At 44.3% G+C, this 26,968-nt stretch overlaps 1 protein-coding gene across 5 annotated transcripts in view; it reads right to left on the reverse strand.

The window, feature by feature from the left end:
* EXOC6B (exocyst complex component 6B) overlaps positions 1 to 26,621 on the reverse strand; it is a 404,537-nt gene extending 377,916 nt beyond the window's left edge. For all 5 annotated transcript variants that reach the window (XM_059721415.1, XM_019495636.2, XM_019495635.2 and 2 more), the window contains exon 1: positions 26,510 to 26,621. In XM_059721415.1, coding sequence (XP_059577398.1) covers positions 26,510 to 26,607 — 98 coding nt within the window. In that variant the 5' untranslated portion in view covers positions 26,608 to 26,621. The remainder of the gene's footprint in view (positions 1 to 26,509) is intronic.
* Positions 26,622 to 26,968: the final 347 nt, after the last annotated feature.

Below are 26,968 nucleotides of genomic sequence, written 5' to 3' on the forward strand. Positions count from 1 at the left end.
GTGCGTCTAATCTGCACTCTAGCACAAAGTAATGTTCAAGTCACTTACACGACAACTCTTTCTAGAAGACAAACTGAAACGCACTAAAAGAAAAGAATCTGCAGTTTATAGGAACTGCCAGAGTGGATATGGCCAGACGGCATCTGGTCCAGAAATCTGTCCCTGACATGGGATACAACTAGATGCTTCAGAAAGAAGGTGCAAGAAGCCCTACAGAGTGCAGGAGGTCTAAAAACTCTTTTCTATCAGGAATTCAAGACCTGAAGTAGAAAGTTTTCTACCTCCCCAATACTCAACAACATAAGCCATTATAACCTTGAATATTCTTGCTGGAGATAGAAATAGATTGCTCAAGGAGAAAAGGGGGAAGTAGCTGGACAAGAATGGAAAATAGCTCTCCTGACCAGAGAAATTAGTTTACAAGATCAGGTTTCACAAGTGCTGTGACAGTGATAACTGCCTTGTAACAACTTTGATACGGTTGGTCAAATGACAGAATTACTACTTGCTTGCTCAGACTAGCAGCCAAAATGATACCCTATAAGCAGAGGTTAGCTCTCCTTTTCTTTGCAACGGTCCCCACACGCTCGCTGGATGTTCAAGGAGCCAACATATAAGTCGCTTCCCTCTCCTGACTGTGGGCAAGAAAATAGACACTTAATCGTGCATATACCTGAAATGCAGAATAAACTGGATTACTGTAAAAGTAGCACATTGCTTTGCATAAGAATGGCACCTTCCCACTCTGCAGGAATTGAATTGTACTGAAGATGACTGCACAGGTGGAGAAGACCCCAGAGCTAAGGGAGAGAAAGCTCATTTTCATTCCCTTTTTTTTTTTTTTTATGACCGAGTTGTAGGGCAAAGTTAAGCCTTTGCTTATACTTGTGCAACTCAAGTTAGCACTCAAATCGGAGGCAAAAAAAACTGCACATCCCTACATTTAACTGTTTCTAAAAGCCTCTGACACCATTTTTAAAAAATCAGCTGTTATTTGAACTATGGTAGCACAGAGACAATGTTTGAGGACCAGGGCCTTGTCTACAGGCACTGTACAGTTCCTTAATGATACTTCCCCACCACAGACCTCAAATCATTGTTATCAAAATCCATTGCCAATTTTGGAATAGGAGGACAAGTAAAAAGCCCTTTAATGTGTTTCAGATATGTGAAGTGTGAAAGGAAATCCACTCCTTTTCATAAAATCTGTTAAACCCAAGATCTTTGTAATCATTAGCAGCTTTTGAAGGCTCCTACAATGAGATGTCAAACTTAGTGACACACTAAACTGTTGTGGGAAAATCCTTTATATAGTGTTGAAAAGTGCCAGATATAAGACTTTCCTTATGTTTTGAAATGCATGACAAGGAGTAGAATACAAGCTACAGGTAACAGTAAAACAAAATTGCTTGATTGAGGTGTTGAGTTGTGGTCATTCACAAGAGCTCCCTCCTATAAAAAGATCATCCCAACCTCTCCAAGTAGGTTAGTAAACACTTACCCTTGCTCTTTTCCATGTGGTGCCCCATATGTTCGAAAAGGAAGAAAGCAGGATGTGGGAGGCTCACCTGTTTGTCATCTAAGTGTTGTCTCCCACATCCTGGAAGGAAGAGTCCTTGTTTTCTTCTCACTGTGCTGTTCCTTTCTTGAACTGTTTCCCATTTCAACTTACCTAGCAAAGTGCACTTCCTTGAAGAGGTCAGGAAGTATCTTGCACTAAAAGTTTGTGTACCTGTCACTTTTCGACGCTGTATAAAGGATTTTCCAGCAACCATTTAGTATTTCACCAAAATCTGACATCTTCAAAAGCTGTTACTAAGTACAAAGATTTTGCGTTTGACAGATTTTCCCTTTATATTATAAATTCCCCCACCCCTCAGCAAAATACAGGGGTGAAATTACACTCCAAACATCTGACACACATTAATGGGTTTCATAGTCATGAATTCTAGACTATGAGGACAATGGATTTTGACAACACTAAGCGATTAGATGAGAAATGTTCCATTCAAACAAATATCTTGGCCATCAGTAATTCTGGGAGGAAAAACCTGAAATGATTTCACAACACTGCAATGGGCTTCCGATGAAATGTTATGCTGTTCGGTGACAACCGATAGTGGAAGAGCACCATTTTCTCCCTTTAAAACTACCTTTGGTTAGTAACACACAAAAGATTTTTATCCTATGATTTACAGGATTTTATTCTAGTCCCTAGCAGACAAGAGACCATTAACAAAAAAAGCAATGCTAGCAAGAGGGGGCAATTTTTGCCAAATTCATCCGAGGCTGATGTACTGGGCTCCTCTTGTCCCCAGCAATAACACTGGGTTGAGGAGCACTGCTGTGGCAGGGTCAGGAAGTTTGCACAGTTCCTGTCCCTGCTATTTCTGTTCTGCTGATAAGAGTTTTGCAGCTAGCAGCACTGTTAGTCTGGCACCTCTCGCCAGCCCCAAATTCCTACAAAAGACTTAAGAAAAGAAACCATTACACAGCATTTTGAAATCTGCTTGAGCACAGTAATGTTCTTCAATATATTGAGCGAGCTCTCCTGCAAAACAGCAGGGAATGAGGACATTCACATTATTGGCAAGAGTTACTAGAATACACAGCCGGTTTTTTAATCGACTAAAGCATTCCACATTCTGCAGGACTGTTCCTTACAGAATAAATTGCAGCTACTTAACCTGAAAGTAAATTAACATTTTCATCTAAGCTTGCAAAATGATGGACATGTATGCTACATTCAGTCAAGGTGAGCCTACTTAACAGAGGGCTTCTGTCAGCTGCTTGCCTTTCATCTAAAATCCGGTAGAAGCTAAATTGTGGGCCTTTCCACAAGCCGTGGTTTCAGTCTGCTTTTGCTGTTCCCTACTTGGCGTTTTCTCCGTGGCCTGTGAAGCACATCATGAGCAGCGCCTCCGCCCACTCTGCAATTCCCTCCTGAGCTTCTCCATTCTTTGTCACCAGTAATGCCTGCACGCATGCTGCAATTCCCTCCTGCTGCTTTCCTCCTTGGCAAAAATCAGGCTGTGTAAGGGAAGGGAAATTTTTAGAGGACAGCAATTGAATTTCTTTGGTCCGTTTACTGCATCGCTTTTAATTAAATATTAGCAGATGAGAAGTTCAAACAAAGCCTCCACCTTCAAACTGAACGGTTGGTTTCTTTTCCAGGATTCCTTTCCTTCTCCACCCCAGCTTTCAGGGACCCCTCCACCACCTTTCTTCCCTCCCCACTGAAATAAGGTCAGCACAGCTCAAGCAGCATCCAAGGCATCAAACAGCACAAGCAAAACCAGAATCAAATTAAGCACGTAATGAATTTTGCTTCCTGCCTTTAGGGAGAGTGCAACTGATACATCCTTTGTAAACACTGCTGTCTCCTGTCTAGCCTTTCATTCCTGTCCTCTTGTAGAGGTCTTCCCCAGCGGGGTTTGTCCTGGAAGACAACTCCGTGCATCTGGGGGAAGTGACTGCAGGAAAACACCAGTGTCTAAGCCCCTACTGAATCGATTCCCTGGTAATTGCACACAAGTACAGGTTTGATTTAAATCAAGGAGACCAAATTAAATTGGACAAAATTTAAAAAGTTGATGCAAGGGTGGCAGCATACAGCCCAGTCATTAGAGCTGGCAGCCACTATCACCCTGCTCCAGTGCTGGGTTAGGCCCAAGACGTTCCTTCCTTTGCTGCCATTAGAAATCGAGTGGGATATTCCCAGGCGAGCAGGACCCACAGACTGGAGTCTAGATGAGAACACAGGAGATACCCATTCTGTTCCTGGCTCTACCATCATCCTTTGTGAAGTCATGGACAAGTCACACCACCTTACTGCTCTGTGCCTCAGTTTCCCTGTCTGTAAAGCATGGGCAGAATTCTACAAGTGCTTTGAAATCCACAGGTTAAAAAGTGGGACGTGCATTTACCACTATTTTACATTGCAATCTCATATTGAATTGGCTTTCCACCAACACACACTCCTCATTCTTAATGCTTTTCAACTGTCCTCTTCCAATTAAGCCCCTTTGTTTGGGATGATCTTGTTCTTCAGGGTTGGGGGCTGTTTCTGTGCAATCTGCTAAGGAGGCTAGTAGATGTATAAGATTTGAAAATAACTTAATACAGCTTGCCCCAGGACAGGCAGAATCTCATTGCGTTATTCCCCCCTTATTTCTAGCTTCTGGTCCCTTTTTTATTCTGTTCTTGATCTTGATTGAAGTTCTCTGTAATTTTAAAATTAAACTTTGAATGCAATTGCCTCTTCCAGATTAATGTCTGGTTTTATTTACCATCATTAATCACAATTACTACAGCACCCCATTAAAGCACTCCATTCCCTGTCCTTCCAGTCATTTCACCACCATTCATTTGGCTTTGGCTGAAGGCCTATAAAAACAGTTTTCAGTCTTAACAACAGAACTCAGACCTAATCCAGCTCGATTTCCTAAGCAGTTTTTCCTAATCTATATTTAGAAGAGGGATGCAAGAACCACTCCCACATTAGACTCCAGGCAGCCAGGCATCCAGATTCAGATCTAATGCATTGAAATGTTGATCGAAGAGGAAGAACTAAACAAGAAAAACCCACATGACTAAAGCAAAAAAAACAGATGACTCAACAGGGCTCTGAGGGCCAGTTCTGTCCACACAGAGAAACCTGAAGAATCAGGTCTTTGAAGTCTAAAGCTTACCAACTGCACATTCAAACAAACAATGGCAAGAAGTTTCTGGCAGCATTTAGAAGTTGGTCCATTTTTAAATATCAACATTTGAACTCCCCCAAGAGATGTGTCATTTTACTTGAAAGAAAAAGTCAGCCCTAACTACTTCTAATTTGAAGCAAGAAAAGGCAATCGCAGGACAAGTTAGCTTTGTTCTTGCTCTCCCCATTTTCCAGGGGGGTTGTTTTGGTTTGGTTTTGTTTTACATATGCTTGATTCTAGTTCAGAGATGAAGCAAATTCACCTCTTTCCAGAAGCCAGTTTCACACAGCAGTTCCAGTTTTTAAATCCTGAGGTTATTTTTGGAATGATCTAGCTTTCTAACTAGGAGCAAGATGCAGCATTTTGGTTTATGAGTGTGTGTGCATTTTTTAAATGCCGGAGAATTTTTAACAAATCCATGGATATTTCATCTGCCATGCTTCTTTCAGACACCAGTTTAGTCATCCCATCTAAAGAAAGCAAGTGCACATTTGTTCAAGATGAGCAAAGAGTGCTTTTAATGGATATTTCCAACAGAGGAGGCAATCAGGCCTAGTACATCCCAGCATACAAAGCAAGATTTGTAAATGGATTGTAATGACTAAGGGCTCCTGGCTACAGTGTCATGCCACTAGATCATTGGGTCCCAATTCACAGCTGTATCTCAACAGGGGTCAACATCAACTCCTGAACATTTCATATTAAATAGTGAAGACGATCTAACACTGTTATTCCAGTTACCGTATTGTCTTACATATCACATACCCTCCAAATAAGACATGCACCTTTTTGGGGGGAAGGCAGAATGAAGAAACACTTTTCCAGCGTTATGGCCACAAAGCAGGGACAGAGCCTAATCTTCAAGTCACTCACCTTCCCATTCCTATACTGTTAAATCTTTCACAGCTGAACTGCCAGCAGTGCCTGGCTGCTTAGCAGCAGCTACAGTTTCAGCTTTTGGCTGAAGAATGGCCTCCATGGGTGGATCCAGGAGTTTGAAAAGAGCTAAAAATCAGTGTGCAGGGCTGGGAAATAGAAGAGGAGGGACTAGGAGTAGCTAAACTGCAAGTTCTTTGGCAATTGTCCTTAAGAAAGGATCATTTGATTAGTGAAACATTAAGATACAAGGAGAGCAGGTGGTTAGCACCTGCTAAGTGAAGAGCAACTAGCATCAATCAAGTAGATTATAACAACTCATGAAGTCAATCAACTCCCTCAACTGTCTGAATAAAAATGCCACTATCACTATTTTGGACAGAAAAATCAGCTTTCCCAATTAAGACACATGCCCCATTTTTGGAAAGCCGTTTTTTCTGGGAAAAGATGTATAGATTGTGTGAGTAAGTAGGGTAACCTCTTATATGCAAGAGCATTTTCCTAGACAGTCACTGCACTCTGGAGCTTACACTGGCAGTTTCTTAGACTGGCCTATGGACATGCTAGAATATTTATATTACATTAGCATCATGTTTGATATCTGTTCAAATTTGTATTTTATACTACAGGGCTCAGCAGGGTCCCTTAGACTGACTCCAGAAGTAAAGCTCTGCTAATTGCATGCCTTCCAATTACAGCACCGTCAGTTTGTTGCTTAATGAGACTCCATCACTGCTATAGCATTAGAAGCAACTGAATAAGACATTGCAACCACATCTCCTTTTCTTGCAAAGGGCTTGGGTTTAATATTTGATAGGAAGCATCTTTCTAAGCAGATGTGTACCACAGTGTCATACTAGGGTGTTGACTGGATCCAAGATTAAAACTAGCAGATAAAGCTGTAGAGTTTTGCTGCTGCTGGGTTGCAACCACATCTCCTGAGCTGGCAGCAATTGTAGAATACACAGAGCTTCACATGTTGCCCTGTTCCCCCTATGTGACTGTATACAGCAAAGCTAGGGCTTTGAAGAGTGCTCAGACTTGGCCTAATTCTGCTCCCAACATTCAGCACTGAATGTTTTCAGAAGAAACTAGCTAGACCAATATCAATTAAAAAAAACTGAAGGGAGCAGTTGGACATAACATAAACCCAAAAGAGACAGCAATTAAGCCAAGGAGGGAGTTGGGAACACTGGCACTTGTGGGGATCAGAATGTTGCTCAATCTCAGCAGGATTAATTAATTCGCTTTTCATCCTTCCAAAGCCAGGAAACAGTTTCATGCCACATACTGTAACAAACCTTTGGTATAGGGACAGAAAAGACACAAACTGGTATAAGTGATCGGAAACCAATTCAGATCTGTAACATAACACAAGTTCAGGGCACATAAACCACTTTCAAAATGGTCAAAACCTGTTTAAGATAAACCTGGATAGATGTAGTATCAGACTTTGTTGATTTAGGTTAAATCAGTTTATTGAACACCTACCCCACATCCCATCCAGATTAAAGTGAACTCAGACAGTCCCCCAGCATCCCAGGATGCTTTGCACCTCCCCCAAACTCCCCCCTCACAGGGTGGATGAGCCAGCCTTGGCCCAAGCCATCCGCTCCAGCCCAGCAAGGAGGTGTGTTCTAGCATCCCCCTGGCTTTTAGACCAGGCTATGACAGGCAGGTGGCTGCAATTCCCAAATCAAAAGTGAATGTCTGTTCACTTGCTTACCAGTTCAATCTATGACGCTCAGACTAATAGGCAAAGATTGAACTGATCCAGCTTTGGGCTTTCTGACTGTCTGTACTTAGTATTGGAGAAGCCCATGGAGTGCATTTCTGTCAACTCTGAACAGACCCTAGAAGCCCCGTCACATGTGTAAACATGCTCCCCTATGGCCAAATGTCTTTACCCTCATAGCTCAGCAGCATGCTGCAAGCCATAAAGTTACTTCATTTAAAGTTTCTCAAAGGCTTCAGAATCCTTCCGGATAAAAAGCACTACACAGATATCAATACCAGAGCAAAAAGACTAAGTATTCACAAGACATCTAGCTACTGCTTATGTTTAAAGCCGATTAACCCTGCAGCACACCACAAATAATCAATTCACAAAGCAGGAGAGTTGCCATACGGCTGCATAGTACTGATGAGGTGCTAAGATGTTGATCCTTGGGTAGTAGGCATGGTAAAGCAGTAACTGCATGCAATAATGCAGGAACCTAGCAGCAGCAAAACTCTACAGTTCTCTCTGCTGGTTTTAAAACTTGAATCAAATCAACACCTCAGCATGACACCGCAGCACACATCTGCTTAGAGAGAGGCTTCCTACCCAGTATTAAACCCAAGGCCTTTGCAAGAAAAGGAGTGTTAATGCAAGTCATTGGCCAAATTTCAAAATCAAGTAATCATATGCACTCATTCCACAGTGGAGCATGTGGCATAACTCTGTGCCCGACACGATGTATGGTGTTGCTATCAATGAAGGGAAGTTTTCCATTCCTCCCAAAAAGAGCTGCACTCCACTGTCAAGTGAAGCAGTACCCCTATATTCCTTCACTGCCTCAGAGGTGTCTTGCTAATCTTAATCAGAACTGGACATTAGGAAGAACTTCTTCACAGTAAGGAGTGGCCAAGGTCTGGAACAGGCTCCCAAGGGAGGTGGTGCTCTCCCCTACCCTGGGGGTCTTCAAGAGGAGGTTGGATAGGCACCTAGCTGGGGTCATCTAGACCCAGCACTCTTTCCTGCTTATGCAGGGGGTCAGACTCAGTGATCTATTGAGGTCCCTTCCAACCCTAGCATCTATGAAATCAGCAGGAAAAAAAAAGCACTTCGAGCAGTAAAAAACGTTAACACAATATAAGCTCTTTATAAGGACTGTTGCTATCACATTTGTGTAGCACATAAGGATCACAGCCCCGTGTGCTAACTGGGGCTTGCAGCTTGATAAGAACGTGCCCTTATTCAACCATTGCACAAAAAAACCCATTTCATTCAGGGCCCAGTTTCTGGTCATAGAAGTCATAAAAAGTCAGGGCTGGAAGGGACCTCAGGAAGTCATCTAGTCCAACGTCCTGCTCAAGGCAGGACCATCCCCATGTTCTATGGCACAGGAGAACAAAAACAGATTTAAAAGGTCCAGTTCATGGGCTTGAATATTCATAGAATCACAGCTGGATTGCTAATTAGCTGAAGGGTCGTACTCAGAGGGTGATGGTGGATGGGTCATATTCGACCTGGGGGGGAAGTAGGCAGTGGAGTCCCCCAGGGCTTAGTCCTTGAGCCCGCAATGTTCAATTTCTTTATCAGCGATTTGGATGACAGGGCGAAAAGCAACCTGTTCAAATTCACTGATGATACCAAAATTTGGGGTAAGGTGGGCACGCTAGCAGGGAGGGAAACATTGAAGAAAGACCTGGATAGGTTGCAAGGGTGGGCTAACAAAAACAGGATGCGTTTCAATACGGACAAGTGCAGGGTGCTGAACTTGGGCAGTAGTAACCGGCAAAACATATAAAGATGGGAAACTCCCTTCAAGAGCACGGAGGCAGAAAGGGATCTTGGAGTCATCACTGACTCCAAGATGAACGTGGGCTGACAATGCGAGGTCACGGTCGGCAGGGCTAACCGGACCCTATCATGCATCCACAGGTGCATCTCAAGTAGGGCCAAGGAGGTGATCCTCCTCCTCTATGTGACACTGGTCAGGCCGCAGCTGGAGTACTGTGTCCAGTAATGGGCACCTCACTTCAAGGGGGATGTGGACAACATTGAGAGGGTCCAGAGGAGGGCCACCCGCATGATCTGGGGAAGCAGGGCAGACCCTACAAAGAGAGGCTATGGGACCTGAACCTGTTCAGCCTTCACAAGAGAAGGCTGAGGGGGGACCTGCTGACCATCTATAAACTCACTAGGGGGGACCAGAAGGGTTTGGGGGAGACCTTGTTTCCCCCAGCGCCCCCCGGGATAACAAGGAATAACGGCCACAAGTTGTTGGAAAGCAGGTTTAGATTAGACATCCGTAAGAACTACTTCACACAGTCAGGGCAGCTAGGGTGTGGAACCAACTTCCAAGGGAAGTGGTGCTGGCTCCTACCCTGGGGGTCTTTAAGAAGCGGCTTGATGCCTACCTGGCTGGGGTCATTTGAGCCCAGTTTCCCTCTTGCCCAGGCAGGGGGTCGGACCTGAAGATCTACAAGGTCCCTTCCGACCCAACTTCTATGATTCTATGAATATGTTTTATTTGATGCCCTGCCAAGTACACTGTGACAGCCCAACATGGGGCATTTTTTGACAAGGTTGTTACTTCATCTTTGCACAAATGGTAAACTGGTCTCATTGAAAGAGCTAATGTCAGAGAAGTAAAATGGAAAAGGATGCGTGTTGGCTTGTTCTTTCAGACCCCTTTAACAGGAGCCGTCAACACTTTTAACATGTTTTAATAACTTTATATCAGTGTGCAGGCCGAGCCCCGATCCCACCTTTGTCACCATGTGCGGCGGCGATTCTGATCCCATTCTCGCCGCCATGTGCGAGCCGGGGGCGAGCCAGGCCCGTCTTCGTCGCACGCGGGTGTGGCCGGCAGCCCAGGCACGCAGAGCTGGAGAACCGTGGAGTGGTTCAGCACGCGTGAGCTAGAATTAGTTATGGAGGCGTAATGGTTGATTGAAAAGATTGTTTACTTACACCCAAAGATGGTATTGGTGTAGGCTGGACAGACTTCCAGGCACAGCTCCCGCTTAGATCCTCGCTAGAGGAACACGACAAATCGATTGCTCCCATGGAGTTATTCAGGCTCCGCGGGTCCAGTTTGGTTGGGTTCGAAAGATTCCCCGGAATTACCTAGGCTCCGCGGGTCCGAAGTTACAGGAAAAGGATACGTCTGGGATTGCGATCGGCGATGGGGAGAGGCTAGAAGCGAAAGCTCCGTAGGTTCGGTTCTGTCGCCTCTATTGCCTGCTTAGGGGAGGCGCGCCGGGTCCGCAGCGCTTGGAGATCTTCACACAGAATCTCTCTCGTCCTCCCTCCTCCGGCTTGGGCGGAAACTACCCAAGCCTTTTGTATAGCTAGCAAGCCAAATCGCTAGCCGCCACGTGTGCCTATATTAGGAATTGGCCAATAACGTGGCGCGAATCCAAATACAAATGGCGGGAACTCTTTTGCAGCGTGTATCACTATGATGCAAAAGAAACGCACCCTGCAAAGAAGCTGTAATTTGGTGGGAAATCCCCCATTGCACCAGAGTTCTCTCTCACAGCAGAGAACTCTACCGTGCAAAGAAAGTGACAAATAGCGGGAAATAATTTAGCGGTGCCGAAGCGCGCACACAAACAAAAATCACAACTTTGGGTTGACACACAGTATCATGGTCATTGTGCAAGTGCGTTGGAAAGGCTGAACATGCGGTTTTGTTCTTACCCAACATCAAGTCCTAGACAATGAGGGTTGGCAGGGACCTCAGGAGGTCACATCTAGTCCAACCCCCTGCTCCAAGCAGCACCAGCCCCAACTACACCATCCCGGACAAGGCTTTGTTGAGCTGGGTCTTAAACACCTCCAAGAATGGAAACTCCACCACCTCTCCGGGGAGCCTGTCCCAGCGCTTCACCACCTTCCCAGTGAGAAAGTTTCTCCTAATGTCCAACCTCAACTTCCCTTGCTGCAGCTTGAGCCCATTGCTCCTTGTTCTGCCACCTGCCCCCACCAAGAACAGTCCAGCTCCATCCTCTTTGCAGCCCCCCTGCAGGGAGGTGAAGAATGCTATCAAATCCCCCCTCGGTCTTCTCTTCTTCAGACTAAATCAGCCCAATTCCCTCAGCCTCTCCGAGTCCACCAGACCCCTCACCGTTTTTGTTGCCCTCCACTGGACTCTTCAGTTTGTCTACATGCATGCAAGGAAAGCTCAGCATGAGGTTAATTAACAAGCTGTTTAGCTGATGTTACGCTTCATGCAGATGCTAAACAGCCAGAAACCCTTTGGTCCAGTCTCAAGAACCAGCTTGCTCATCTCCCACCCAACCTATGGGCACTGCTACCTTCCTTTTCTTCTGGGTATTGATCTTGTTCCTGCTCTAACATGTTCCTACTTCATTGACATGCCACCACCTCTATGAACTCATGCACTGCAGGCACACACAGTTTGAACTCCTTGCCTTTGATATTCACTACTGCTACAACAGACAGGGCTGACAGGTCTCCTCTGTCTCCACCCTGTTGGGGCATGTCTATTCCCAAAGACTTGAGAGCACTGCCAAGAAGCACACCCCACCTACCCCAAACACAGAAGAGAGGCAATGCAGCTGCCCTGAGGGGCCCTTGATCCCGTTCTCAAGTGCACTGGGAGACAGAGCTGGAGAGCAGCCATGGGGGATGCCCTAGGGTGGCTGCCCCACCTCCTGGGGGTATGCAGAGAGGAAACAGGAAGGCACTCTCAAGAGCACTGCAGCACCAACATAAACATGCACTTACAGTCTGACCACAAATTGGTCTGCTAAACCATCTCCCCCAACCACCTTCAGATACCTTCCAAAAGCTCACTTCCTACTCCTTTGTAGGCGAGACCACAGAGCAAAAACAACAGAGAGCAGGAAACTAAATTAACGGAAGCATCAAGATACCTTACTGAGCAGTTGTGTGATTATCACCCTTGCCCTTCCTCCTTCTGCTTAAGATTTGACCCTTGCTTATCATGCTATATGAAGCTTAGATTTAGGATCTTTGAGGCAGGAACCAGGTCTGTACTTGTCCAAGAGCACACTGCGTATACTGGGGCAATAAGCTAGGCATCATAACACGGCACTGATACAGTAAAGATACAAGCTGAATTTCAAGGGAAACGTCCCAGAAGCGAAGAAAAAAAAAATCTATTAATTGTTTTAGTAGAATTATTTGGATTAAGGAACGGGATAAACTAAAGCCTGACATAGCAACACAAAAAATAAATAAATAAAACTTAAAAAAAATCCCCACCAACAAACAATCAGAAAGCTTTTTATGAATGAATACATCAGGCCCTGCTGACTTTTGAACTCCATTTTGGGGTACTGAAGGAACTGGCAAAGGTGATCACATAACACTTGGCAATAATATTTATGAAGTCATTGAAGACAAGCAAGGTAGCAGAAGACTGGAAATAAGCCAACTTAGTGCCCCTGTAAAAAGAAGCAAAAAGAAGGACTCAAGGAACTATAGATCAGTTAACCCCACCTCAATTCCTAGGTAGGTACTGCAGCATATCACAAGGAAGTCCATCTGCAAGCATCTGGAGGAAGAAAAACCTCTCTCAAGCACTCAGCATGGACTTACTAAGAGTAAATAGTGTAAAAAATTTGATTTCCTTTGACAAAGCAATTACTTGGGTGGATGAAGGGAATGCAGTGCACATAATGCATCTGGACTCCAGCAACACTTCTGACCAGGTCCCAAGTGAGCTTCTCAAACAAACAGGAGAAACATGGGCTAGATAAAGGTACTATATTATGTGGATAGATTACTGGCTCAATAGGCACAAGCAAAGGGTAATTATTAACAGGTCCATGTTAGATTGGCAGGAGGTTCTGAGTGGAGCCCACTGTCCTGGGCTCAGCGCTGCTCAATATGTTTAATTAATAGATTTGAATGCTGGCATAGGGTGCTTCCTGAGCAAGTTTGCAGGCAACACAAAACTGGGAAGGACTGCAAACATGCTGGAGATGGGAGCACAATTCAGAAGCATCTTGACAGACTGGAAAGCTGCACCAGAGCTAACAAGATGCAGTTCAGTGCTGCCAATGCAAGGTGCTACAGCTTAGGAAGAATAACCAAAACCACAAATACAAGATGAGCAATACCTGGCTGGATGGCAGCATTATGGAGAAAGATCTGGAAGTTTTGGTAGATCTGACACGCAATACAGTACAAGTTTTAAGCGCACAAAAAGTGAATATGATTTTGGTATGCATCAATAGAAGCATTAGGTGCAAGACACAGGAAGAGACAGTGCCTCTTTACTTGGTGCTGGTCAGGTGCTTAGAGCTCCACATTTTAAAAGAAGGACATGGACAAGTTAAGAGTCCAGATGCAGGCAACACAAATGATAAAGGGCTTGGAAAGCAAGCCATACATGGAGAGGCTGAGGGAAACAGGCATGCAGAAAAGATACTGAAGTGTGGACATGATAGCAGTCTTCAAATATCTGAAGGGCTGCCAAAAAAGAGGGAAAAAACCTTTTCCCTCTTGCTGCAGAGAACAGGATGCAGACCAAGGGCTTGAAGTTGCAGCAAAGCAGGTTTGAAAGGGATACCTGGAAACACTTCTTCGCTGGTAGAAGAGTGAGGTAGCGGAATAAATGCCTAGGGAAACTGTGGGATTGCCATCATTAAAGTTGTTTCAGAAGAAGCTGCTGGACAAACAGGAGTCAGGTATGATCTAGAAGTAGCTATGCCTATGCTCTACTATGGGAATTTCCCACAGGGCTTTGCTGGCTGCCACACAGGGATGAGAAAGAATTTTTTCCTCCTCCTTTTGCTACACATTTGGGGAGCAAGGGGTGGGTACGAGGAGAGGTGGGCAGAAGGGACTGCACCTTCCTCAGAAGCACTGGGGGCTGCTACAGCCCAGGCCAGGGATTTTGAATGGGCTGTGCCAATGCTCCTGCTGGGGCTTAAACTGGGAGGGTCCTGGCTAGAGGGTCTTGCCCCTCCGCTCAGGGTCAGAGCTCTCGCCGTATCTGTGATCAGGAAGGAGTTTTACTTTGTGGTATGGACTGTGGGGGTATTTACCTTCCTCTTTAGCAGGAAACATGGCCCTCTTTCTTGGATCCATTGAGCATATTTTAAACAGCCTTCACAGCAGCAGGACCTTGGCCACTGTTCCCCCTGCTTTACTTGTGGTAGGTGCAGGTGTTGTGCCTTATGCCATGTCAGGGCTCACTGTGTGGTTTTGCTACTAGGTTGAACAATGGATTTCTATAACAGGGTTTAGATAGGGATAATCCTGCCTCAGGCAGGGTGTCAGACTAGGTGACTTTTGGAGGTCCTTTCTAGCCCTACTTTTCTAACATTTTGTGATTAGCATCCTCTTAAAAAGATACATAAGAGCAAAAAGAGCTAGATATCCTATAGGGAGCAATTCCACATTTGACAACAAGGGGTTGGATGAACTGAATGACAACAGAAAGTAAAGAGCTTAAAGGACCAAGAAGAACAGTCAAAGAAAATGAAACTTGGATTAAAAAGAGTTTTCTTTTATTATAAGCTATAGCCACAACCTGAAAGCTTTCATCAGACACTGTCTACCAGCATATTAAACCTGCAAGCCATGAGCCCAGACCCAACATAAAGCAAATCCCACCAGGAAGGCTCAACGAAAAATAGTGTCGGACATTCCCTCCCCCTCACCTGAGACAACCAAACAGCACTTGCCCTACTTTGGGCAAGTAAAAGCCCCTTACAGTCTGGTGGACAGGCTGTTGTTCTACACTTCCGTATCCTGAGCACGACAACATCTGGCCTGCCCAATGCAAGTCTGAAACAAAGATCTAGCCATCTGTCAGCTTCCTAGTAGATGCCTCTGAGCAGCAGCAGTTGTACAGGACCTGCTTTACTGCAGATCAGCATGGCTCTCCATTTGTGCCCCAATGACAGGTGCAGACTTAACTCAAGACAGCAGCCACAGCCACTAGCAAAGGCCTCCTCTCTCCCCTAGCCACCTCTTGTTGGTAGCAGATCTAGAAAATCAGGAGCCATTCACCTCCTAGCAGAATGCAAAGGAAAGGAAAAACGCCACTGAACTTTGTGCTTTCCCACCTATGCCTCTGCTCCCTCGATAAAAGAGCTTCACAGAGGTTTAGGGCTGGATGCAAAGCTGATGAATCACTTATCCACATGTGACACTGGACAATGGGGAGGAGGCTTGTTCACAGATTCTCACTGTTAGAAAAAAAAAAAAACAACCCCAAAAAACTGGATATGATCAAAAGCAGCCAAGGACCAAGTCACAGAAGCAGCTGCATCCTCAGCCCTTCATGCCTGTCAGAACCAACTGATTTATAAAATGGGATGGTTACATTCTCCACTTATCAGTAGTATGTAGGAAAAAAGTATTTCTGCTCAGGTGAAAGAGGGGTAGAGAGGGGAATTATTTCATTGCAGACAAAAAACCCCTCTGGGTTGCAAGGGAAGTGCTAGCATGGGTCCGGGGGAGGATAGCCATGTCAGAAGTTAGCACACAGCTATGAATAAATCACCCTCCCACAAAAGTCATCATACAGCATCCAAAACCCTAAGCAGGGCAGCACCGTGCGAGACAAAGCACCTGGCCTGCAGCCGACTATAGGAGCAAATTCCGGAGAAACATTTTTAAATTTATGCAACATGCTATCAGTGTTCTTTTTAAAGCAAAAAGTACCTACTGAGCTCCTTGTACAATGACTTGGCTGCATTCAGCTAATGCTGGGCTATTGCTCAGAAGAGGAAGGGCATGAAAAAAATCATGTGCACATGAGAGGTTGCTATCAGTTCACCCAGAACAGGCAGCCACACCCCGAGCGTTCAGATCAAGGAGCAGAACCATCATTGTGAAAGTCCTGTTCAGTCACAAGAGAATTAGGGCATTCACAGCCAACAATATGCAGTTTGCCAACTCGGACAGATAATCATTTTAGAGTGCCCTTGAAAGCAGTCTTCACAGGCACAATACTCCCTTACTTAATTTCAATTCACTACAGCTGCCCTGATAACTGCGTGAAGCAGACTTGCACCCTGCTGGAAGCCAGGATGAAGGAAATTGTTAATTAGAGCTGCTTGGGACAACCACCAAAAAAAAAAAAAGCACCTTTTCTTGGGACAAGTGACATTTTAACCCTTGACTGCCTGACAAACCAGATGGATTTGCCCACCTGAGCCACAGGAGAAAATCAGAACCAGCCAGCTGTCAGTTCTCCAGAAGATGTAATGTCAGATTTGCTCGTGGGGCACTGCTCAGCCGCTTGCACCCCGGGCTGCAAGCCTGGAAGAGACTAAAAAGCTGAACTGCAGCAAGTTTCACAAGGCAAAACTGTTGTCCACCAGAAAGTCCTCCTGACCCAATCAAGCAACTTAAATTCAACATCAATTCGTCCACTCCTAGACAAGCTCCCAAAGGCCATGCATGTGGCATATCCAGACTCTTAAGAGGAAAAAAGAGACTTAGAAGACAATGCATTAGCTATATCACCAAGCAATGTTTCCTAAAATGAGAGCTTTGAAATATTAAGCACTTGATCCTCAGCTGATGTTACCTGGCAACTTCAGAAAGCCATACCCCCATTATAAATAGATAATACCTGCTACTTTGGATGCAAGACCTTTCAGGAAAGGGGCATCATCTTGCTCTACATCTGTACAGTACCTACACCACAATGGCTCCTGGTCCAGAACTTGGACTCCTAAATGCAGTGGTAAATTATAGTAAGTAATAGGAGCACACACGGCCTAGTAACAAAAAAAAATGAAGTACAGAGAGCATGAAATGTCACTTTATACCTACAGAGACTAGAGGAATCCAGAAAACTAGGCATACTACCAATTCAGAAGACCTCAGGATCATATCTGCAAGAAAAAAAGATCACCATGAGAGCTTGCTTGTCCACAGGATGAACAGCTGTTGGACGAGCAAGAAGGGAAGACCAACCCCTAATTAGAAAGGCCTGGGGAAGGAAGGCTTCAAGCAATACCACTTGTTATAAGATCCTAGAAATCCAAGTCATTGAGGTGGCCATGTCCACCAGGACCCAGAAACTGCACAAAGATGCTATTTGAACACATCTTCCATATTGCAACACCACCTTGATCCCTAAGGATCTGGCTGATCATGAGCTCAAGATGAAAGACTGCCAACCCACCAGCAATGAAAACAGACCATGGGACTAGTGTGAAGCAGCAATATAGCAGCAGCACTAGCAAAGCTATACCTGTTCTCCCACCCCACCAGCACAAGGGTCACAAAAGAAATCCAGCCCGTGTGGTAACTAGCTTCTATTTCAAAGGCACCTTTCGCCCCCTCACAGCACCCCTAAGAAGGGTAGCAATTTATATTTTAAAGAGGAAAAATGAAGCACAGCAGTGTCATGACCATGCCAAGGTCAACCAACAAGTCAGTAGCTGAGCCAGGAAACATGAAGCCAAACGTATTTACTCCAAGCCCTGTGATTCATTTAGTTCAATTCAGACCACTACCACACATAATAAAAGCAAATCAATCAACAGTTCACAACAAACAGTAAATCACCAAAAAAAAAAAATCCCCATCCCCCACCCACCCCCAAAATGAAGCCTCAATATACCCACAATCCCAGAACTACTGAGAGGCAAGTTGTGCATTAGCCTACTTCATAGTTACAGTAATAAGACTGCATCTCTGAAAATAGTGGTACCATACTACTAGCACCATTTGTTTTATTATAAGCAGCAAGATGCATCCAGAGGCTAACACAAATAAAAAACAAGCAACTCAGTGGATTTGGTCTTAAGAGAAAAAACAGCCTCTGAAGAATGGTCCAGCCACTTCCAGGCCTCAAACATAGGAACCAGTATCTGATTACTCTCAAGGGGCAAGTTAAGCACATTACATAGAGGTGACTGGTGCTAGTGAATTTAATTCTAGAAAGGAACTTGCTTTCTGCAAGTCTGAGGAGGAAGTTAATGCAGTCTGTAGCAAAAACTAAGGTCCCATTCCTGCAAACCACTGTCTGGACAGGCCTCTACCCTGAACGGAGCCCCTATAGCATGCGAATACATTTAAAAATATAGATTATTATTAGAGAGAGAACAATTTACCAGCACAGAGGTGTTTGCAGAATTAGGACTCAGAACTGCAAGAGCAAAGGCAATTATACAATAGACAGCACTCCAGGAACAACACTATACAGTACTAATTAAGCCTAGCCAATGCATTTACATGCACTCCTAGAGCTAGAGCAGTACAGGTATCAGAATTAGTGCAGCTGCTGATGCTTTTTTTGCTGTAAGAGCATTTTGTACAGGACATTAGAAGAATGCAATGTTAACCATTCTTCAAGTGGGCTTGCATTAAATTGTCTTTTTTAAAAGACTTAATTATGGGCATGAGAGCACTGGCACAGGCTGTAATCTTGTGAAAATGAGACTGCTCCACTCTCCCCATCTAGGTGGCAGAGGAAAGGGCTGAAAGATGTTCTCAAGGATTCTCTTCATCTTATATTAAGAGCATTTACAGTTGTTACAAGCAGCTTCCTGAGCTAGCTCAATGGACAAAAATTAGTGTCTAGACAGTCTGGGCTGCATCTCCATGACAGATTCCTCTAGAGGCAGCTTGTATTTTTTTTTTTTTTTTAAATTGAAGTAATTCTGAAGGAATAGGCCTGACTTAGCCTGCTCACCATCATATGAGAAACATTATTCCCTAGAGTCTAAAATAAGTGGTCAGAAGGTTTCTAATACAAAGAGAAAAATTTTAAAGGCAAGACAGACAGCAAAAATAGATTTACGCAGCCGTCATCTCAACAGTATTTTGCAACTATCAAGGCACTCTCGGCTGCTTTCCAGCTCTCCTGCATAGCACAAGCAGCTGGGGTGGGCATTTCTCAGGGGAGTCATACCAGGTCCAGGATCTACCCACAGATCAGCCCAAGGCAGAGGACATGATGGGGCAGCAGAGAGAGGTCAGAGTGCATCAGCCCTAAGCTACTGTCATTTGGAGAACAGATCACCAGGGAGGACCATAACCAGATGCTGAAATAGCCCAAATATTAGTCTGAGGGTGTTGCAGTCACTCCAACCTCAGAGAGTTAAGAGCAGAAGAGCTAGTCAAATAGCCTGTTTTTATTACTATAGCCACATTTTTACAGATGGAGAGAGAACAATTAGGCCAATATTTTCTTCTCCGATTTACACTGCCTCCATCCTTGGCTCCTTAACCCAAGACTCGTTGGGCCCCAATGACCAGGAGTGATAAGAACCCACTATTCTTATTGCCAAGTTGGAGACGCTGACCACTTCCAAAAATGAAGCCCAAAAACTTCCAGTGGGCACCTGCAAACTGGCACACACAAGAACAGAGGCCTTGTTTGATGTTTTTTGGTCTTAACTTGCTCAGAACCACAGAAGACACTAATAAAACAGTGTCCCAGGCCATACGACCCCTTGTTAGGGAAAAAGTATAGATCAAGAGTCTTGGGCAAATTTGCACCCAGGTATAGGTCTGCAGCCACAACCAGGAATCAGCATCCATTATGCTTGGCATTGGACAGACACGTAACAAGAGGGCGTTTTCTGCCTCATAACACTTAGAAGCCAAGTAAAGATGAGAAACTAATGGTGGAGGGGGGTATAAGATCAGAAAAAATTATGAACACCATGATAAACAGCAGTTCTGCCGTGTCAGCTACACGCTCATCCCTAAATGTTTGTAGGCTTTATCAGGCACTCGAGGAGGATTTGTGTTAACGTAAAGGCACTTATATGAAAAACAAGTTTTGCAAGGAAAACTTGATTATAGTTGCAAGTAAAATTATTCCATTTGACAAAAGAAACATGTGTGGACTTAAAATGGGGGTGGGGGGGGGATGATAAATAACCATGTAAAGTAATGGGAGGTAGATAGATAGCCATGCTAGCCTGAAGTTAGGCAGAAGTTGCTTACCAAAGCTTATGCCTCTCCAAATTAGTAGATCTATAAAAAGTTACGTTAAAGGAGTCTAGGCAGAATGGTAAAGTAATATACTGAATTCTGAAGAGATACTAGGAACTACCAGTCTTACTATTAAACCTAATTGACAAGGGAAACTAAAGATAAGGGAAAGATGCCTCTGGCAAAGACAAAGAGATTGTATTTTAGTGGATTAGGAATAAAAGAAGTCCTAGCAATATTTTAATTACTTAATCAAAACGGTAAAACACAACACAAGAGACAGAAACATTCCTTATATTTTTGCTGTATTTGGAAAGAAACAAGATAACAAATACATCATGAGAGACAGAGTACTTCTCAGTCCATCAAGGTTGTTAAGGACTAAAACATTTTTAAAGACAGTAGGCCTAAATAACTTGAACCCAGAAGACCCAAGCGAGTTGACTTGAGATTTCCAACGTGCTCCTGTTAAGTTTAACTAAATCTTGGAATACCAGGGAAATTCCAGAAGCCAGACAAATGTTAACATCACTCCGGTAATACTATATTAGCATATCACATTGGGCGGGGGAGAACCCAGGTAACTAAATGCCAGTTTGTCTGACACCAATCCCAGGCAACTTCATGGAAAAGCTGATATAGCTTAAATTAGATTATTCAAAATGTTTAATAGCAACCAAGATGATTTTACGTAAAAAAAAAAACAGTCTTGACAAACATGCATGATTTCATTCTCCAGTGAGATTACGGATGTGGTTAAAGTACTGCACAGATTTAATCACCTTAGACCAGTGATTCTCAACCAGAGTGCAACAGCACCCCGAGTGCCTTGAGATCCTTTAAAGGGTGTTGTGGAATGCCACAACGTTAGCACTGTTAGGTGTGCAAACCTGGTTCACAAGAAACTTAAGAGTTTTCATACTGGAATCCAGTGTTCAAAATATTCCAACCTGTTGTGGTCCAAGTTCTTAGCAACAAAAAAGCCATTCTTTTATTACAAAAAGAGTGAAAACTAAGAGCTGGCATTTTCCAAGGGGTGCTTCAAGTCTAAAAAAATTGAAAACCATGGGCTTAAACCCTATTACGTGACATTTCAATTAAAAAGCTAATACTATACAATATCAAAGCACATGCTACATAGATTAACTGGTAAATCTCAAAACATTGTTGTCAAAGGGACATAGTTCTAGCGGCTTTCTTTCCACATGGAAATGGAGTAGGCCCAACACTATTCCACTAATGATCTGGAGTACATAAAGTCACTTCTGAAATAATTTCCAGATGACAGATAAGCAGAATGGTAAAGAACAGGACAGAGGGATAAGGAGGAGCTCCTGTCCCTGCCTACAGTGGTGCTGAGACTGAAATGAGAAAGTTTCCAGTGCTGAAGTCAAAATTTAAAAAAAATAAATAAAAGTTGGAAAGGATGTACGTGAAAGCCACAAAAACAATCCAAGGACAACTGCATTACAGTGACAAAGTGCTCAATCTGTATAATTTATCAAAAAGATTAAGATGCAACTTGATTACAATGGAGAAGCATTTTCACAGGATAAGTAACACCAATTACTGAACAGTTCTTCAGCCTAGCAGAGAAATGCACAACAAAAACCAATGGCTTGGAGCTGAAAGCCAAAAAATTCAAGTCAGGGGGAAAGATACTACTTGTTAACAGTAATTAACCACCTGAACAGACTAAAGGAAGTGGTGGATTTTCTAGCCCTCGGCATCTTCAAATCCAGAAGAGTTTGTCTACAATCACTTTCTAAAAAGCAAGTTATTTGGGCTCAATACAGGGGAAACTAGTTAAAAATCTACTGGCCTGTGATATACAGGAAGTCAGACTACAATGATCTAATAGTCCCTTCCAGCCCTAATCTCTATCAAACCCATGAATCATTTATTAGGAATCTAGAAGAGGGAGTAAACCATGCAGTGATAAAAAAAAAATTATAATACTGTGGAGGATGTGCAAATACTAATAAAGATATGCACAAGAAAAATAAAGTGAGAATTAAGATACAGCTTTAAAGAAAAAAAAATAATAATATAACCATGCAAACATACAAAAGAACTATCTAAACACATTTAAATGCAAGGGAGACACTGGGAACACAGTAATGCTGAAAGACATTTAGAAGAGATAATGGACAGAAAGTCAGGTATGAGCTTGCAAGGCAAGATGATTTTTTTTTTCCTTTAAAAGGAGAGAGAGCAAGTATAATTTTAAAATCAGGATGTGCAGAGCCATCCCCCCATTACCAGAGAGGAAGGTAGCAGTTGTTCTCTGTACTGTTTTGGTGAACCTGCATCTAGATTTACCTTTCTTGCATTAAGATGGATTTACTAAAATGCAACAAATACAAAAAAGGAAGCAGAATCAATCAGTGCACTGATTATGGGGAAGACTTCTACGCAACAGATTAGCCTGGAGAGAATTTTAGGACAACAAGGCATTTTACCGAGCAGGTTACCAGTCACATACTACACTAATGGATGATCTTTGAGAACCTACATTTGTACGAAGAAGCATGATTAGGAATGCTACGATATAATTAGCAAAAGGAAATATTGAGACTGAACAGCAGAGAAACATCCTGAAATTCCTTCTCCTTATTCCAGTGGCATCCAAAGGCTCTTGGACAAGCATCTGCTAACATGGTTTATGTTCCCTGCCTAACACCCACAAAAACAAACCCTCCAAGCCAACCACCATTTACATGCAGATATTAAGAAACTTTTTCCTACTCTCCCCAATTCCAGCTTACCCACCCTCACTCCCCTGCCCTCACCCAAAAGAGATCCCCGTCCTCTGCCACGATAACCTCCCTATAGGAGAGGGGGTGCAGGCATGGGAGGGACATCGCTCTGCCAGAAAAAAACCCCCCAAGAACATAAACAAAAAACCTCAAAAAAAAAACCACACAGCTCCTCCTTTCCACCCACCAACACACACAACATTATATTCAAAAGAACCACAGCAGTCGGGTAGATGAGGCAAGTTGAGCTAGCAGCTGACTAGTCCTTCTGAGTAAGGTTTTTACTTGCAAATATTTATAGACCGACTCCTGCAAATAAAGGGAGTTGCCCGGAAGACAGTCACACGAGAATCAGAATTCCACTAGAAACAACTGTTAAAGGTATAAAAGCAGCTGGTCAACACAGATTTTGTTCTGAAGTGGTACGAAGGTGCCATCAGGTAGCTTTTTCAAAGGAATCAAACCAGTGCTGTCTCTCTATACTGCTGCATTGGGTCCCTCTTACCTGCCAGGGCCACCATAGCAGTTGTCTCTTAGTCCGTATCATTAAAAGCAATGCTCACCTCTGATCAGTCCCCATCAGCCAATTTTCAAACAAGCGAGCAAGTATCTTTGCGTTTTCTTCCCATGCTTCCCCTCACACCTGGGTGGAAATTCCCACAAACAAGTGCAATCGCTCTTTTTTTTTTTCCATGGAGAATAAGCTTTCCCTTGCCATCATGCCTATTATAAGAATTTGATCATGATAGAGCCACTGGCATGCATGGACTGTGGCCTATCACAAGGACCAATACTGTGTCAATGCTTCCTCAAACTCCATTCCCATTTGGCAGATCTCATTTAATATAGATTACAAGCATGGTTCCTTCCCCAAAGAGCTTGTCTGATGACTACACGACCTCTAGCACATTGAGCTCTGATAGTGCTTAGGAGCTAGGTACCACAACCATTCATTAAATGCCAACAAGCAGAAGCATCAGCACTTTTACACCATTAAGATTATAGTCACACCAGGCAAGCATATCCTTTATTTATGATGAACCAGAAACCATGACAATTAAACAATAAATATTGCAACTCTGTGAAGACAAGCCCCTCTTGCTAGCAGGATTTCAGTGCTATTTCCTACAGCGTCAGAAGGGATTCTGCATCTAAAGCACATTATGAAACTGCTATTCCTAGAAGGCAGACTAGTCTGACTCCGGAAGACACTTCTTCCATGATGTCCACAAGAAATGAGTCACTTCATTTACATCCATTTCTCTGGGCTCCCCCATGTAGCATGTTTGCTTTATGTAGAGTTTAGACTAAGCTCTCTGGAACAGGGAAGTAAAATAAGAAAAAAAAAAAAATAATAAAAAGAGGAGAAAAAGAAAGAAAAAAAAAAAAACATTCCCTCCCTACCTAATTAGGAAAAAACAAACAGGCTAGAATCACTTCCACAGCAATCATATTTAAACAGGAAATATCAAAACTAGAGACCTCCCCTAGCTTCAAGACAGTTGCAGATTCATGGTAGAAAAGTTCAAAGATATGCCTAGAGTCTGATGCCTGATTTGTCCTCTGCTGAATACATCAAAATTAGGAAATTTAAAGTCTCCTGCAGTACATCTTACATAGCAAAAAACCACAACCTTACATCTGATGTCAATGGACAGATGATTCCTAGGCATGCCACCCTCTCCTCTTCTTTTTTTGGTGTCAATTTAATTCATTTTAAAAAGATCCAGCTCCCAGCATAATTTTTTTACTTTTAAAAGGGACACAGGCAGACTAAAAATCTAATACTTGGATAAGTGGCAATCTTTTAGGAAAATGGTTCCATCTACAATATCATGTAGCAGTAAAATCCCAAACTCAACAGAGAAAGAGAAAACTGAGACTGACAAAAGCTAGTTAGTCTCATTACAAAAGTAAGAATTAAAACCTGTAGAAAAGGGGGGGCAGGTAAGAAGAGTTTTTAAAAACAGTAAGTTTTTGGTAACATAATTAATTTAGTTTTTGAGTCTGCAAATGATTAAAAAAAATAAAAATGTACTACCCTGATGGACCTTGAACACTGTGGATAATAAATATCAGCTGCCTGTTCGTATCATTAGCATCCCATGAGCTAATCAGAACAGACTTCTGTGCTCATCAGCTACACAGAGGGTTTATTTGGAGGGAGCAACTGATATTTTACTTGTAAAAACGTATAATCTGGTTTCTATAAGGCCAGGTGTGTGCATGATGTGCAAACTAAATAAGACCAACAGGCCCCAGATGGGTATCATTTACTTGATCTTTAAACCAAGAAGGAGAGAGAGAGAGAGAGAGAGATGATCTCTCACATGAAACAGGTTTTGACTTCACAGATCACTATCGCGTCTTCCAGATTAACAATGCAGCAGAAATCACTGCTGCAAAATCGTAAACTGCATCACAAAGAAAAAACTGGAAGGACGAAACACTATACCTAGACTTGGAGAAACAAGTCCAGCGTGGTGACGGGGAGCGAGGGGGAGGGCACGCATCGAAGGGTTTTTGAACCCGAAAGCTTACTTAATAACTATTCGGGTTGGTCGAATAAAAGATACCAAATTCACCCAAGGAACCTTGTCTGCCATCAGTAACATCAGCACTCCTGTAACCGTGCTCATCTCCACCCGAGAGAGGAAATACACACAAAAAAGTCAGCAGCTACACACATTAGGCAAAAAGCTCTTCCCAATGAAAGAGGGTGCTCGCAAGAACCGCTGGCAAAGGGTGTTTAATAAGAGAACAAAGGCTCCATTAACCCAACAGAAGCATTAACTCATATCATCATCAGGATGGTAATTGTACCCGTTTGCAATTAGTCATGCTTTTTATTTTGGGGGCAAAACAAAGCCGAGACAATACTTGCAACAAAACAACAACCACACACAAAACAAAAAAAACACAACAACAACTTTCCCGCAGATTCTGGGGCGTGTGATCAAGTCTCCACATCCTTCCTATTTACACACATTGTCACAAGCACTACATCCCAAAGTGACAGCCGGCTCCATCGAAGGGCAAACGCGCGCACAAACACGACCGCCGGCTCCATCGAAGGGCAAACGCGCGCACAAACACGCACTCCTGAAGGGGTGGGCTGCAAAATATAAATCGGTTGAATGGGGAATGTTAAATCGCACGTCAAACCACCCCCCCAAAAAAACCCTCTTGAATGCGAGAAAAGCAGTGGTTGGATCCCAAGGACACGCACGCACGCCGGGGTGGATTGGACACTTTTGGAGACGGCGCCCACGGCTTGAGGGGGAGAAGGATGCCCGGCCCCGCTTCATGGGCCAGGGGGTGACCCGCACCCCTCGCCCCGGGACGGATTGGGGGGCGACCCACACACCCTCCTCACCCCAAAAGCGAGGCCCAAAACCGGCCCCGGGGGACCCTGCACCACGAGCGGCTTCAAGAGGCCTGTCACCCCCCGCCCCTCAGGACCCTTCCTCACATCCCCCTCCCCACAGGGGGGAGAGCTGGCACCACAGCCCGACACGAAGCGCCTGAGCCCGAGCGCAGGGGAGCGGTACCGGAGCGTGGGGCCGATGCAGGCCGTGTCCGTGCTCTCGATCTCCCGCAGGATCCGCTCGTGCTCCGCCGCCGCCTCCAAGCTGCCCGGCTCCGCCATCTTCCCCGCCCGCCCGCCCGGGCTCCGCCGGCGCGCGCGGCGCCCGCTGGGAAATGTAGTCCGCCCGGGCCCCGCCCCCCGCGCGGCATGGGCGGGGCAGGCCCACGGGCAGTGACTCCTCAGGGGGGGTGTGCCCCTCCAAAGACCCTCAATGGGGGGAACCGCCACCCACAGACCTCCCCTCAGTGACCCTCAATGTGGGGGAGGCACCCCCAGTCACACCTGCCCCTCCCTGGGGGGAGATGTGCCCCATCAGACCTCCCCCCAGTGACCCTCAATGGGATGGAGACACCCCCAGTCAGACCAGTGCCTTCCTAGGGGGAGATGTGCCCCATCAGACCTCCCCCCCAGTGACCCCCAG

The sequence above is a fragment of the Alligator mississippiensis genome, chromosome 2, assembly GCF_030867095.1.
Source record: "Alligator mississippiensis isolate rAllMis1 chromosome 2, rAllMis1, whole genome shotgun sequence".
Taxonomy (NCBI): domain Eukaryota; kingdom Metazoa; phylum Chordata; order Crocodylia; family Alligatoridae; genus Alligator; species Alligator mississippiensis.